Source organism: Narcine bancroftii, chromosome 3, assembly GCF_036971445.1.
Source record: "Narcine bancroftii isolate sNarBan1 chromosome 3, sNarBan1.hap1, whole genome shotgun sequence".
NCBI lineage: Eukaryota > Metazoa > Chordata > Chondrichthyes > Torpediniformes > Narcinidae > Narcine > Narcine bancroftii.
Window position 1 is genome coordinate 14,356,700 of NC_091471.1, and position 15,155 is coordinate 14,371,854.

At 43.0% G+C, this 15,155-nt stretch overlaps 1 protein-coding gene across 9 annotated transcripts in view; it reads right to left on the minus strand.

Annotated features, from left to right (window-relative positions):
- LOC138756979 (apolipoprotein L5-like) overlaps positions 1-15,155 on the minus strand; it is an 89,846-nt gene that overhangs the window by 28,117 nt on the left and 46,574 nt on the right. For all 9 annotated transcript variants that reach the window (XM_069923513.1, XM_069923508.1, XM_069923512.1 and 6 more), the window contains 2 exons: positions 15,060-15,149; positions 4,207-4,302 (listed from right to left, as the gene is read on the minus strand). In XM_069923513.1, the coding sequence (XP_069779614.1) occupies positions 4,207-4,302; positions 15,060-15,149 (186 nt within the window). The remainder of the gene's footprint in view (positions 1-4,206; positions 4,303-15,059; positions 15,150-15,155) is intronic.

The following is a 15,155-nucleotide window of genomic DNA, read 5'->3' on the forward strand; positions in this document are numbered from 1 at the left end:
AAACACCAAAGTCTGCAGAAGCTGTGACTGCAGTAAAAACACTCAGAAATGCTGGAAGAACTCGACTGGTCTCACAACATCCATTAAGAATAAATTACAGACATTTCGGGCCTGAGCCCCTCTTCGAGGTGCAAGAAAAAAACAGGAAGGTGTCAGAATAAAGAATGAAGAATGACAGGGGGAACGAATCCAGAGCGACAAAAGGTGTTATTGGAAATGAAAAGAGGAAAGGTGAGAATTAGTTTTGGTTCTGGAAAGGAGTCAGAGAGAAAAGGGAAGAGAGAGAGAGACTGAGAGAGAGAGAGAGAGAGAGAGAGAGAGAGAGAGAGAGAGAGAGAGAGAGAGAGAGAGAGAGAGAGAGAGCAAGAGACCTGGGGAAAGGTGACAGGGGAAGAAGAAGAGGGATGGAGAGCTTTAATGGAAACAGGAGAAGAAGAATTATGACCATTGAGGGCCGGAACCCTTCATCAGAACAGATCTTTTGTCTCCCACTGAAGTTGCTCAATCCATTCAGTTCCTCCAGCCGATTGTGTGTTGGATCAGTGATACTGTGCTCACTTCACCTTTTGTGCTCCCTGTGCATCTTGCGTTATATCCTTTGTCCTATTTTGTTGTCTGTTCATTGAGCACTTTCTGGCAGCTTTTGACTCTCTACTGCGATAACAAGTAAGTGTGTCCCATCCCTCTTCCTGATTTCTTTACTCTGTACGTATGAAGAACAATATGCTTTTCTTCGTGCCAGCTCTTTGCCTCCATATCGCATTCACATTCTCTAATTGTTACTTTCAAAGATGATTCACTCTTCATTCTGTCTTCGCATCCCTCCCCTTCACTGCTGACTCCCGCAAGTTTCGTTAAATGCCATTGCTCACATTTCCTTCCACTTCTTCAACTTTACTCAGTCATCTGGGGTTCAATAATAATTCCACACTCTTGATGGACCAACCAACTATCAGAAGCACACAGAAATGCTGGAGGAACTTAGCCAGGCTCACAGCGTCCATTGGAAGTAATGATATATCACCCACGTTTCCGGCCTGAGCCCTTCTTCAAGGTATAAGCAAAGAACAGGAAGGTGTCAGAATGCAGACTGAAGGATGGAAGGGTGAAAGAGGAGTCCAGGCAAACAAAAGGTGTTAATTGGACATGATAAAAGGAGAGGTGAGAATTGATTATGCCTATGTGAAAGTAGATGGAGGGAAAAGAGAGAGAGAAAGAAGGAGAAAAGGCAACAGGGGAAGAAGAACGGGGGAGTTAATGGAAATTGGAGACATTGATGTTAATGCTATCTGGTTGGGGATGCCTTCCTGTTCTTTGTTCATACTCAGGCCCGAAGCATCAGTAATATATCCTATGGATATTGCAAGACGGGCTGAGTTCCTCTATCATTTCTGATTTTAAACTAAAATCACTGTGTGTGCTGACTTCCATGTTTCACTCCACCAACTATCGGAGCTCAAAGTTCAATCATTGCCATGCCCTCCTGTTTAATACCCTTCGCTCAACCCTCACAGGTGTTGCCTTGTTCATCTCATTCATAGATCCATTCTTTAAGAGGATTTTCTGGGGAAACCCTCCCCTTTGTTTATTTCCTTGCCTTGCACATTCCATTACTGAAAATAAAACTGGTTTCCCAAGTCAGGGAACAAATAGTGATTTTTCAAAGATCACTGGAGGAGGGGGAGGTACCACAGGATTGGAGGGTTGTTCCATTGTTCAAAAATGGCAGTAAGTAATTATCGGCCAGTAAGTTTGACTTCGGTGGTGGGGAAGGTTATGGAGGGTATTCTTCGAGATAGTATACACTCATATCTGGATGGGCAGGGATTGATTAGGGGCACCCAGCATGGGTTTGTAAAAGGAAAGTCATGTTTGACGAACTTTGTTCAGTTTTTTGAGGAAGTGACTAAAAAGGTGGATGAAGGTAGAGCGGTGGATGTGATCTATTTGGATTTTAGTAAAGCTTTTGATAAGGTTCCGCATGGAAGGTTAATAAGGAAGGTTCAGTCACTAGGGATTAGTAGGGATTGTGACATGGGTTCAGAGGTGGCTGGGAGATAGACAGCAGTGAATCTTGGTGGACAACTGTATATCAGGTTGGAAGCCTGTGACAAGCGGGATGCCTCAGGGATCGGTGCTGGGTCCCTTGTTGTTTATCATTTATATTAATGATTTAGAGGAGGGTGTGGTCAACTGGGTAAGCAAATACGCGGATGATACGAAAAGAGGGGGAATGGTGGATAGTGAGGTAGATTTTCTTGGATTACGGAAGGATTTGATTTGTTTGGAAGAGTGGGCTGAAAGATGGCAGATGGAATTCAATGTAGACAAGTGTGAGGTGTTGCATTTCGGTAAAAATAACCTGAATAGGACATATACAATTAAGGGGAGGGCATTGAGGCACCCAGTGGAACAAAGGGACCTGGGGGTTATGGTACAGAGTTCACTGAAGGAGAATTCCCATGTAGACAGGGTGGTTGAGAAGGCATATGGTATGCTGGCCTTCATAAATCATAGTATAGAATATATGAGCTGGGAGGTGATGCTGCAGCTGTTTAAGGCATTGGTGAGGCCAGGTTTGGAGTACTGTGCTCAGTTCTGGTCTCCAAATTATAGAAAGGATATAGATAAGGTGGAGAGGGTGCAGAGAAGGTTTACAAGGATGTTGCCTGGCTTACAGCATCTGGATTACAGGGAGAGATTAAGAAGACTGGGACTTTATTCATTGGAAAGTAGAGGGCAGAGAGGAGACTTGATAGAGGTATTTAAAATTATTAAAGGAATAGATAGACTAGACATAAACAGACTTTTTCCCCTGAGGGCAGGGGAGGTTGGAACAAGAGGCCATGAGTTATGGGTAAGGGGGAAAAACTTTAGGAGAAATATTAGAGGATGCTTTTTCACTCAGTGAGTGGAGGCAGAATGGAATGATCTTCTGAATGAGATAGTTGCGGCAGGGTCCCTTCTGTCATTTAAGAGAAGGTTGGATGTGTACATGGAGGTGAGGGGGTCGGAGGGTTATGGGCGGAGAGCAGGAGGGTTGAGCTAGTGGAGTTGTTCTAGTGAACTGGTGCGGACTTGAAAGGCCGACATGGCCTGTTTCTGCTCCGTAAATGGTTATATGGTTTCACAGCAGCAAACAATCTGCTGGAGGAACAACTCAGCAGGTCAAGTAGAATCAGTGGGAGAGACAGAACATTTCAGGTTGGGATCCTCTATCAAGACTGAGTGAAGCATGGCAGTTCGCTGGTGTACACAGAAAAGCTGGAGGAACTCAGGAGGTCTCGCAGCGTCCATAGAAAATATATCACTGATGTTTGGGGCATGAGCCTTTCTTCAAGATATAAGCAATATAAAACAAGAAGGTAACAGAATAAAAACTGAAGAATGGGAGGGGGATGAGCCCAGACCCCAACAGTCAAAAGTTAATTGGATTTAATGAGGAGAGCTGAGAATTGATTTTATTTCTGTGAAAGGAGACAAAGGGGAAAGAGAAAGAGAGAATGAGTTGGTGGAAAAGGTGACAGGTAAAAGAAGAAGGGGAGGAGGGGTTTAATGGAAACTGGAGATGTCGATGTTAATGGCATCTGGTTGGAGGGTGACCAATCAGAAGATGAGGAGTCGTTCCTCCAGTTTGTGTGGTCTCAGTCTGGCAGTGCATGAGACCATGGACAGACATGTCAGCAAGGGAATAAGGTGGGGAATTGAAATGGTTGCCCACGCGAAAGATGTTGCCAGTCTCTCCTATGTACAACTTTGGGCTATTGGTATGACTCCTCTCCCTGCCATTCTTCCGTCTCTATTGAGATACTTTCCTGTTTTTTTGCTTATACTTTGTAGATGGGCTCAGACCCGAAATGTCGGTATCTTTATATCCGACAGGCACTGCTAGACAAGCTGAGTTTCTCCAACATTTCTCTGTGTGTTTTACTGAGAATCATTCTGATGAGGGATTCCGGCCGAAATATCAGCCATTCTTTTTCTCCCACAGATGCTGCTCGACCCCACTGAGTTCCTTCAACAGATAGTGTTTGCCTCAGATTACAGGGTCTGCAGACTCTCGTGCGCCTCTAATTTATGGAATAATCTGGTTGAAAAGCCAAGCTATGTAATGTTGGAGATTTCATATCTGATGAATGCACAAAGTTTTCAAGGCTGTTAATTTTGCTTCATTGTTAGAATTTAAAAAATAAAGATTTACATTACCTATTATTGAAACCAACTCTGTTATTAAAAGAAATGAAACCCCAACTCCAACTTGAATATAACCGATATGGAATAATAACTTGAACAAGTTCGAACCTGAAGGAAAAAGTAAAGTTAAAAATTATTCTCAGTTCATTCAAGGACACATGTTTGACATCGTCAAATTACCTCAAATAATAGAACAAATATTGAAGTGTGCCAAGCTAAAGAAAGATTAGGAAGATGACACAAAAATGCTGGAGAATTCCTTATGCAGCAAAGATAAATGATGCATCACCAGTGTTTCAGGTCGGAGTCCTTCATCAACGTATGAGCAAAAGGCAGGCTGGCGTCTGAATAAAATGGTGGGGAGCGGCAGAGAAGGATATTGATGGGAGGGCATGAGAGAACAAATCTGAGAAGTGAAAGGGTAAGGAATAGCTCTCAGTGTGAAGATGGATGGGTTGGAGAGCTGGAAGAAGGAAGACAGAGGGATGAGGAAGAGAGGAAGACGGGGAAGTGGCCTAATTGAATCTGGAGAAATCGACATTAATGTCATCTGGTTTGAGAGTGCCCAAATGGAATATTAGATATTTTGCGTGCCGCCTTGGTTTGACAGTGCGTGAGGTCATGAACAGACATTTCAGTGTGGGAGTGGGGCACAGAATTGAAATGGTTGGTCACTGGGAGATCCCTGCTATTGATGCGGACAGAGTGCTCAGCGAAATAATATCCTAGTCTGAGACCAGCCTCTCCGAAGTAGAGGAGGCCACAATGGAAGCATTGGATGCAGCCGATGACCCCTGAAGATCACAAGTGAAGTGTTGCTTCACTTGGAAGGACTTCTAGGGGCCCCAAATGGTGGTGACTGAGGAGGTGTGGTTATAAGTGTGGTGCTTCCTTCAGTCACAAGGGTAGTTATCAAAGGGCCGATTAGTAATAAGGGATAAGTGGACGAGGGAGTCACAGAATGAGTGGTCCCTGTGGAAGGAAAAGAGGGGAAGAGAGGGAAAGATGTGCCTAGTGGTGGGAATCATGTTGTAGGTGGCAGAAATTGTGTAAGGTAATATGTTGGATGTGGAGGTGGATAAGTGGGGACAAGGGGAATTCACGTGCGTCTAGGGGTGGATGGTGCCAGGGCAGATGCGTGTCAAATGGGGCATATATGGATAAGGTTGGTAGAGGGGAAGCCACATCTTTTTTGAAGAAGGAGGACATCTTGGATAAACTAGAATGGAAGACTATGTCCTGGGAACAGATGCAACAGAGATGGAGGTATTGAGAGAAAGGAATGGAATCCTTACAGGGGACATGGTGTGTCGAGATGTAGTCGAGGGAGCTGTTGAAGTTAGTGAGTTAGTAAAAAATGTCTGGAGAAGGTTTGTCTCCCGAGATGAAGAAAATATATTAGGAGGAGCCTAATAAAGGAGGAACAGGGATTTGGACAGAGAATCCACAACATGGACCCAATTCAGCTGCAGGGAAATTAAGATTTTAAGAACATAGAACATTGCAGCACAGAACAGGCTGATCTGCTCTTGATATTGTTTTAACCCATGAAAATCTACTCCAAGTTAAACAATCTAATTTTTCCCTACTTCATACACATGACGCTCTATTTTTCTTGCTTCCATGTGCCTCTCCAAGAATCTTTTCAACATCCATATTGTACCAGCCTCCACCCCTGGCAAAGCATTCCAGGTACCTACCACTCTCTGAGTAAAAAAATATAAATTTGACATCTTCCCTAAACTTTCCTTCACTCACCTCAAACCGATGGCCTCTGTTATTTGCTATTGTTTCTCCAGGAAAGTGGTACTGGTTGCCCACCATATTTAAGCCCTTCACAATCTTATATACCTCTATTAAGTCATTGTCACTCCAAAAGCCCTAGCTCTGTCTCCTCTGCACTCTCTCCAGTAGTTTTCATCTCCTTTGGTATGATTCAATGCAAACTCAACATGTCACCTGTGACCCTCAACAACTTCTGCAAATGCATCATTGAATGTATCCTGTCCAGATGCGTCACTGTGTTGTATGGGAACTGCTCCACCCTAGACTGCAAGACACTGCAGAGATTTCCAAACTTAAGTCAGACCATGTAACCATATAATAATTACAGCACAGAAACAGGGCAGTTTAGCCCTTCTAGTCCATCCCAAACAGTTTTTCCCACCTACCCGACTGACCCGCACACAGTCCATAACCTTCCACACTTCTCTTGTCCGTATACCTATCCAACTTTTCTTTAAATATTAAAATCGAACTTGCATCTATTGCTTGAGCCGGACTCCCACCACCCTCTGAGTGAAGAAATTCCCCCTCATGTTTCCCCTACACTTTCCCCCCATCAATCTAAATCCATGTCCTCTTGCTTGAATCTCCCCCACTCTCAATGGAAAAATCCTGCCCACATTAACTCTATCTGACCCCATCATACTTTTAAATACCTCTATCAAATCACCCCTCAGGGAGTAAAGTCCCAGCCTGTTTAACCTTTCACTGTAACTCAACCCCTGAAACTCAGACAACATTCTTGTAAATCTTCTCTGCACCCTCTCTATTTTGTTGATAGCCTTCCAATAATTCAGTGACCAAAGCTGCACACAGCTTCAACATGACATCCCAACTCCTGTACTCAATACTCTGACATATGAAGGCAAGATTACAAAAAGCTTTCTTCACCACCCTATCTACATGTGACTCCACTTTCAGGGAATTATATACCAGAATTCCTATATTCCTTTGTCTACTGCACTCCTCAATTGTCTCCCATTTAACATGTATGACCTTAGTTAATTATTCCGACCAAAATGTAGCACTTCGCACTTATCTGTATTAAACTCCATCTGCCATCTTTCAGCCCACTCTTCTAAATGGCCTATATCCCACTGCAAGCTTTGAAAATCTTTTCACTGTCCAAAACACCACCAATCTTAGTATCATCTGCATACTTACTAGTCCAATTTGCCACCCTATCATCCAGATCATTAATATAAATGACAAACAACAATGGACCCAGTACTGATCCCTGAGACACTCCACTAGTCACTGGCCTCTAAGTTGATGAACAATTTTCCACCCTACTCTCTGGCATCTCCCATCCAACCATTGTTGAATCCATTTCACTACTTCAACATTAATAGCTTAAGCTTGAACCTTCCTAACTAACCTCTTATGCGGAATGCATACTTCCCCCACACCCACCACCAACCCCCCAACCCTGCATCAACTTCATCTAAATTGGCCAAAGCCTTTGAAAAGCAGCCAATATATTAATAGATTTATCCCACCCTATTTATACTCTCTACTCCCTCCTCCTAACAGGAGGAAGATTCACGAGTGTGAAATCACGCAATAACATTTTAGGGACAGTTTCTTTCCCACTAACTATCAGACTCCGGAATAAACCTTGTGTCAGTGAAATAATCTTCTTCTTCCATTCTTACTGATCTCTCTCTGTAACTCAGCACTCCATAATGCATTTGTTTGACACAGACTTGATGGCTGAAGGGCCTGCTTCTATGCTGTGGTGTTTTATGACTCAAAATATAACATATTAAAATTTATATTTTTCCTCGAATTCAATATCTTTTTCAATCTATCCGTTGTAAAATTCCTCAAAACTGTTTTCAAGATTTAAATGCTTCGATGAGGAAATTTTTTATGGAAAGATAAAATGGTAAGGGTATCATTACAGAAATTAACTTGGAAGCATGAATTAGGAGGTCTGAAACTCGCTAATTTTCAAAATTATGAATCAGTACAATTGAAATTTATTAATAGGATGTTTGAAGTGAATAAACCTTTGATATGGGCTGATATTGAGTTATCTCAGATAGGTGGGAGGAAGATGGATGAGGTTATTTGTAGATGGAATCCTCAATTATTGAGTGATTATAATTACCTGTGTTGAAACACTTCATGGATTTATGGTATAAAAAAATGAAGGTAACATTTCATGTGAAACTCCTTTATATCAAAATAAGCTTTTTTTCCTTTTAGACTTAATAATCAACTTTTAAAGTTGTGGGATCAGAAAGGTATTAAATGAGTTGAAGATTATTATGAAGCAGGATATTTTATTTCATTCCAAAGAATGAAAGAGAAATATGATATATCTTCAAATACTCTTTATTCTTCTGATCAAAATCTGAGGTGTACGCTTTATTAGAGAATAAAATGCTTAAGCTGGATGTTTATCAATCTAGATTAAAATGGGAGAAAGATTTAGCTGTATCTATTTCCCAGGATGATTGGAGGAATTTATGCAAGGATAATATGACTAAAATTATAAATGTCAGGTTCATTATAATTTTATTCATCAATTATATTTAACTCCGGAGAAATTAAGGAAGTAAAAGTTTATTTCTTTGGATTTATGTTTTAGGTGTCATAAGGAAGTCGGCTCCTTCTTATATTCTACTTGGTTATGTGAGACGGTGAAACCTTTTTGGAATAGATTTAAGGAACTTTTAGAAGCTGTTTTTAAGTTGAAGGTTCCACTTGATTGTTTAGTATTTTTGTTGGGTTACATTAAGTGATTGAGTTTGGAGTTAAAATTAATTAAATTTCAAATTCCTTTTTTTGAGATTGGCTTTAGCTGTGGCTTGAAAATGTTTGGCAATTACTTCGAAAAATAAGACTAATTTGAGTATTCAGAGATGGCCTTTGGAAATGAGATCTTGTATTCCTTTGGAAAAGTTAACATATAATATAAGTAATAATTATTCCTTTTTTCTTATAATTTGGAGCCCTTATTTATATTACATGGGGTTGAATTATTAATCCCCTTTCCACACATTAGTGGTGTTGTTCCGAACCATGGCAACTAATTGATGAGTTTTATGTTATGTGATGTCCTCTTTCTTTCCTTTTTTTTCTTTCTTTTTGCTTTGGGGCTAGTTTAGAGGCGGGGATTGGAAAGATGGGCGGGTTAGGATAGGGGGTGGGGTTGCAGAGGTTATTAGTCACAAAAAAAATCATGTACGTATTTTGTTTTTTTCCTAAGTTGTCTTTTTCCATTGAATCTTTTATCATGAATAACAAATAAAATTTTCAAATAAAAGTCTGTCCAACTATTATTTAGCCTTGTCCGCAATGAGCTGCACGCAGACCTCCAAACCCTTCCTATTCATGTACCTATCCAAATTGTTCTTCAATGTCAAAATTCCCCATCAGATTTCTGATTTGACAATGAACCTGTGGACACCAGCTCACATTTTCTCTTTCTTTTCACTGGTAATTTTCTTTTCCATCTTGTACTTACGAAATGTAATTTCGCACCTTGTTCTGCACAATACTGCAAAACAACAAATTTCACGACACATGTTCATGACCATAAAACTGATTCAGATCCTGAAAGGAGCCCTCATATCCACTTCAGCTGGCAGCTCGTTTCACAATTTCACCACTCCCTCCGAGAAGTTCCTCCAATTGCTCCCCTTCAGCATTTCATCTCTCACCCTAATCCATGCCCTCCAATTCTTAATTCACCTACCCTGAAGAGCACGTCGAAAGAACCAAAGACTTGTTGATCCAAACCAAGGCTTTTATTAACTAAAAGACTGGAGCGTATCACAAGTAGGTCGACCAGTCCAGAATGACCTGGTCTGGCTAGGAGCAACACTTTAAGACCTGCCAGTAGGCGTGGCTACACTCTCAGCCAATCACAGTCATCCTACACTACAATCTGTAAATATACACAATGGTGATAGATTCTGTGCTATCACATCCCTGCTCGGCAGCATCAGTGGGTACCGGTTGGTAGCGTCGGTCGCAGTTGCAGGTACATGGACAGCTGTCTGGGTGGTGGAGGGTCGCCAGTCGGTAGTGGCGGTGGGTCCCCAGTCGGCAGCAAATTCCAGGTCGGCAGCGGCAGTGGGTCCCTGGTCGGCAGCGGCGGCGGCCATTGAGGTCGGGGCTGGGGCCTGGTCAGACGTTGCTTTGTGAGGTAGGGTGAACGTCATTGCGGCAAGATTCACGAGTTGTACCTTCCACACTCGGCGTCTGCCCCGTGACATCAGGCTCTGCCAAACGTGGAGTCCTCACTTTCATTGGACGAGAGCTCTGAGGAAGAAGTGTTGAAGTGGAGGGTGGCGATTGGGCTTCACACGAGACACTGTGTTTGACAGCGGCCATTTTGGAGCAACAGACTACAGCAAAGTGACTGTTTTTAAGGCACTTCTGGCACCTGGCTTTTCTCGCCGGGCACTGAGACCTGCTGTGCTTGTTCCTCCCGCAGAAATAACACTTTGGGGTTGCATCGGGCAGCGTAGCAGCAGTAGTAGGGTAGAGGGAGGGCATCCTACTCACATCAGAGTGTGGGGTCCAGCCCCGAGAGTACATGTCCATATTTAAGACCGCAGCCTCCATCGTCTCTGTGATCCAGATCACATCCTCTAGGTTTTCTCCCCCGTGCTCTAGCAAGTGCTGCCTCACCTCATTTGATCGAACCTCGGCCTCATAGGCATCCCGAATGAGATCATCTGTGGTCTCCGCAGCAGTTCTGTCTGTGCAGGCACAGTCCCTGCCCATTGCCCTTAGTGCCTGAATATAAGCTTTACAAGACTCACTGGGATGTTGCCTCCTTGTAGCAAGTTTGTACTGAGCATGGACCCTGTTCACCGGTCGCTCGTAGAGCCCTTTCAGCACCTTCATGGCTGCGGCGTAAGTGGTCGCATCCTGGACACTCTGGTAGACTCTTGGGGACACTATAGTCATCAATATTAGTAGTCAATGGTTGTCCTCTATCACAGCAGGATCAGAGCTGTAAGTGTATTTCGAAGCATCTCACCCAGTACTTAAAGTCATTCGAGGGTGTAGCTGACTGTGGGTCGATGTCGAGGCGACATTTCTTTAAAATTTTTTAGTTAATAAAATTGTAGAGCACGTCAAAAGAACCAAAGACTTGTTGATCCAAACCAAGGCTTCTATTAACTAAAAGACTGGAGCATATCACAAGTAGGTCGACCAGTCCAGAATGACCTAGTCTGGCTAGGAGCAATCCTTTAAGACCTGCCAGTAGGTGTGGCTACACTCTCAGCCAATCACAGTCATCCTACACTACAATCTGTACATATACACATTGGTGATAGAATCTGTATTATCACACACCCTCAGAAGAAAAAAAGACTACTTGTATTTAGTCTATCAATACTCCTCATGATTTTGTATACCTCTGTCAAATCTCCCCTCATTCTTCTATTCTCCAGGGAATAAATTCTGATCCTGTTTAACCTTTTCCTGTAGCACAGTTCCTCATGTCTTGTAAATCTCTAGGTGCCCAAAGCTGCACACAATATGGTCTCACCATACTTCACAACAACAACCCAGTTCCAATACTGAATATTTTGATTTTTGAAGGACTACATGCCAAAAGCTGTCTTTACAATGCTATCTGTGACTCCACTTTCCAAGGAATTATGTATCTGTATTCACAGATCCCTCTGTTCTTCCGCACACCTTTATGCTCCACAGTGCACCATGTCTGCCCTACCTTGGTTTGTCCTTCCAAAAGGCAACACCTCACACTTGACTGCATTAAATTCCATCTGCCATTTTGCAGCCCATTTTTCCAGCTGGTCGAGATCCCGCTCCAAGCTTTGAAAGCCTTCCTCACTTTCCATAATGCCTCTAATCTTTGTGTCATCTGCAAACTTTCTGATCAAATTGACCACGTTAGCATCCAGATCCTTGATATAGACAACAGTGGCCCATAATCAATCCCTGAGCCACACTACTAGACACAGGTTTCCGGTTAGAGAGGCAATCATCTGCTACCACTCTCTCTGGCTTCTCCCCTGAAAGCCAATGCCTAATCCAAATTGCTAAACATATTCATGGGTTGACTGCGAAATCACACCCAAAATGATACCCTTTCCACGATACCTCACCAATGGTCACTGCAAACATGAGTGAAGCAGTTAGCACAAGGCTGTTACAGAGCCAGTGATCAAGACTGGGGTTTGAATATCACACTGTCTGTAAGGAGTTTGTACGTTCTCTCTGTTTCTGTGTTGGGTTTCCCTGGGGGCTCCACTCTCCTCCCACCATTCAAAAAAATCTATCAGGGGGTGTAAGTCAATTGGGTGTAATTGAGCAGCATGGGCTTATGGGCAGAAAGGGCCTGTTACTGTGCTGTAGGTCTACATTTAAGAATTTAGAAACCCGAAAGTGCAGGCGTTGTGATTGCAGTAAAAATTCAAAAATACTGAAAGATCTCAGCAGGTCTTGCAGCTTCCATAGGAGGAAGAGAAAGAGAGAGAGAAGGGCCTTTATAGAGTAAGAAAATGCAACCACAAAGGCGGAGATTCTCCGCCCTCATGTGGCAGACCTGACCTTCATAAATGTTCCATTAGCGGCTCCAAAGTGCTGACTCTGGATCCATTTCAGACTTGTGGCAGAGGTGGAGCGGAAATGAGCTGCTGCTGTGACTCAGGAGCCACCGCCAGGGCTCCCATGGTGATTGGTCTGGAGTTCAGGCTCCCTCCTGCCACCTGGAAATGTCCTCTTCCCTTGCCCCCTCCACCCCTTGCTCCTTCACCAAGGTCTTTTGGTGGTTCCAGAGAAGTCTAGGATAGTCTGGGAAGGTTCCTCCCACTCAATGAAGACACAGAGAAAGGGTCAAAAGGCTTAAAAGTAACAAATATAGGAAACAATAATCAGGAAGAATATCAATAAGCACTTGGAGAATCTGTGTTAATGAACCTAAATTGATCTTTTGCACCATGATAACAAGCCCTTCTGGCCAGGGACCAATCAGCCTACTAACCCCATGTGTCTTTGGAACGTGGGAGGAAGCCAGAGTGCCCAGAAGAAACCCACACGAACACAAGAGAAGGTACAAACTCTTTAAAGACAGTGGCGGTTGATGGTGCTGTAAGAACGTCGTGCTAACTTTTACGTTAGCCATGCCACTAACCGGATTTATAAAAGGCAAATTGTGTTCAACTAAACCTTTGAATGAGGATACAGAGAAGATTGGTGAAGTAAATTAAGTCCTCGCTCCATCCTCATGTCCCTCTCCATCATTACTTGTTCCATCACCCACCAAAAAGATGATTAAGAGCATTAAACCCACTTCTTTAACTGTTCCATCACAGCATCTGTAGACTTTCGTGTTTCACTCAAAGAGGCCGTGATGAAATCACACCTGCACCTTTCCCATTTAATTTTGTTTTGGAGCAAGCGTCTTCCAGCTGACAGTTTAATCTTCCACAGTTTCCCCCTGTTTAGTGTTTCTTGCAAGGAAGCTCCTACAGACTTTACTTCCACTGATTCCTCACCCTAATCCTGCCCAGTCACTGCGGATCATCTGTGATACTGATGTCACAAGTCACACTGTGCAGCACAAATCGATTATTCTGTGTTATTCCATGAAAAGCTGGAAGAAGTTATGGTGGTAGAACATGCCGTTCAGTCTATTGATCCCTTTCTGACCGTCAAACATCTATTTGCACCAAGAGTGCATTAATCCCACATATATTCTCCTCACCTTCCCATCAACCCTCACTACAATTATACTTCTCACCGAGACACAAGAGGGAATTTAAATTTAAATTAAATTTTAAATTTATTTACAACATGGTCGACGCTGATTCCGCCCATTGAAACCTCTGCTGCACCCAAGTAACCTACCAATTCTGTACTTTTTTGGAGGGTGGAATGAAACTAAAGCACCTGGGGTAAAACCCACACAGGTTACGGCGAGAACGTGCTAACTCCTTGCAGACAGCAGTGGATTAAACCCAGGTCACTGGCGCTGTAATAGTGTTACGCAAACCGCCTCGCTAACCATGTCGCCCATTGTCTACAGTGGTGTCTTTAGGATATGAGTTAGGGTTGTGGCCAGGGTGAGGCCAGGACCGTCATAGTGATAAGTTGTTAATGCAGAAAACTCAAAGGAGTAGTACTCCCTGGAGGTAGGTACCCTCTGGAAGAACACTTGAATCGTCAAGGCATGGTAGCGAAGGGGCAGTGCTGGGAAATGAGATTAGTATCTGAAATATTAATACATAATTATTTTATTGTAGTGGGCCGAGTGGGCGCACAGTGCGGTATCGCGAACTGTTGCCGGCACTGTTCTGCAGGTGTGCGGGACCATAATATGGATAGCTGAATACTCACCTAATGGTCCACACACGAGAGAAACTGAGTGCCAAGGAATGGCATGTTGATCTGCTGAGTCTCCTGCTGGAAGGTGCAGGACACTTACAAGGCTTAATTTAAACCTGCTGGTCCCGTAGATCGGAAGCAAACTCGTAGTGACGTCCCACCTTGTCCCGTGGAGCCCAGGACATGCAGTATATAAAAGAAGCTCATAAAGTCTGGAATAAATCAGTCTTGAGTTGACTAATCTGGTGGTGTATTTGTATAACTTTAGTGGCTCTACCGTAGTAGCCATAACATTATATTGCATTTTGTTGTACATACAGTATGTAATTATTATCTGCTGTTCCTTCAATGTGCGTGCGTGCACTCTGTGGACCAGAGAAATTATGTTTCATCTCGTTCTTTGCAAACACTCAGATGATTATAAACTTGATGAGTACTGAGAGACCCTTGATGGTCAGAATGAGCATTGCGGGCTGAAGGGTCTGTTTCTGTGCCATACCACTCCCTGACTCTATGAAGCCCACATAGCTACAGTAAGAACATGCAAACTTCTCCCAGTGCCTGCAGTCTTCCATATTTTACTAATGAATCTGCTGGTCTTGTCCAAGGAGCAGTAAATTGTCTTTTGTTAGTTAAAGTGTTACTGGTTGTGGCATTGTGGAGAATACTTCACATTCTACTTTTGAGGAGCACAGAAAGGATTCAAGGCAAATAATTGTCTTATCCAAAATTTTAAACAGATATATGAAAGACATTACCTGATTCTGAAACAGCTCCTTTTATGACAAGAAAAAAAATAACAGCTCCAACTTGAATACAGGCGAACTTTGTCAATAAGTTATGCCAATCTGTAC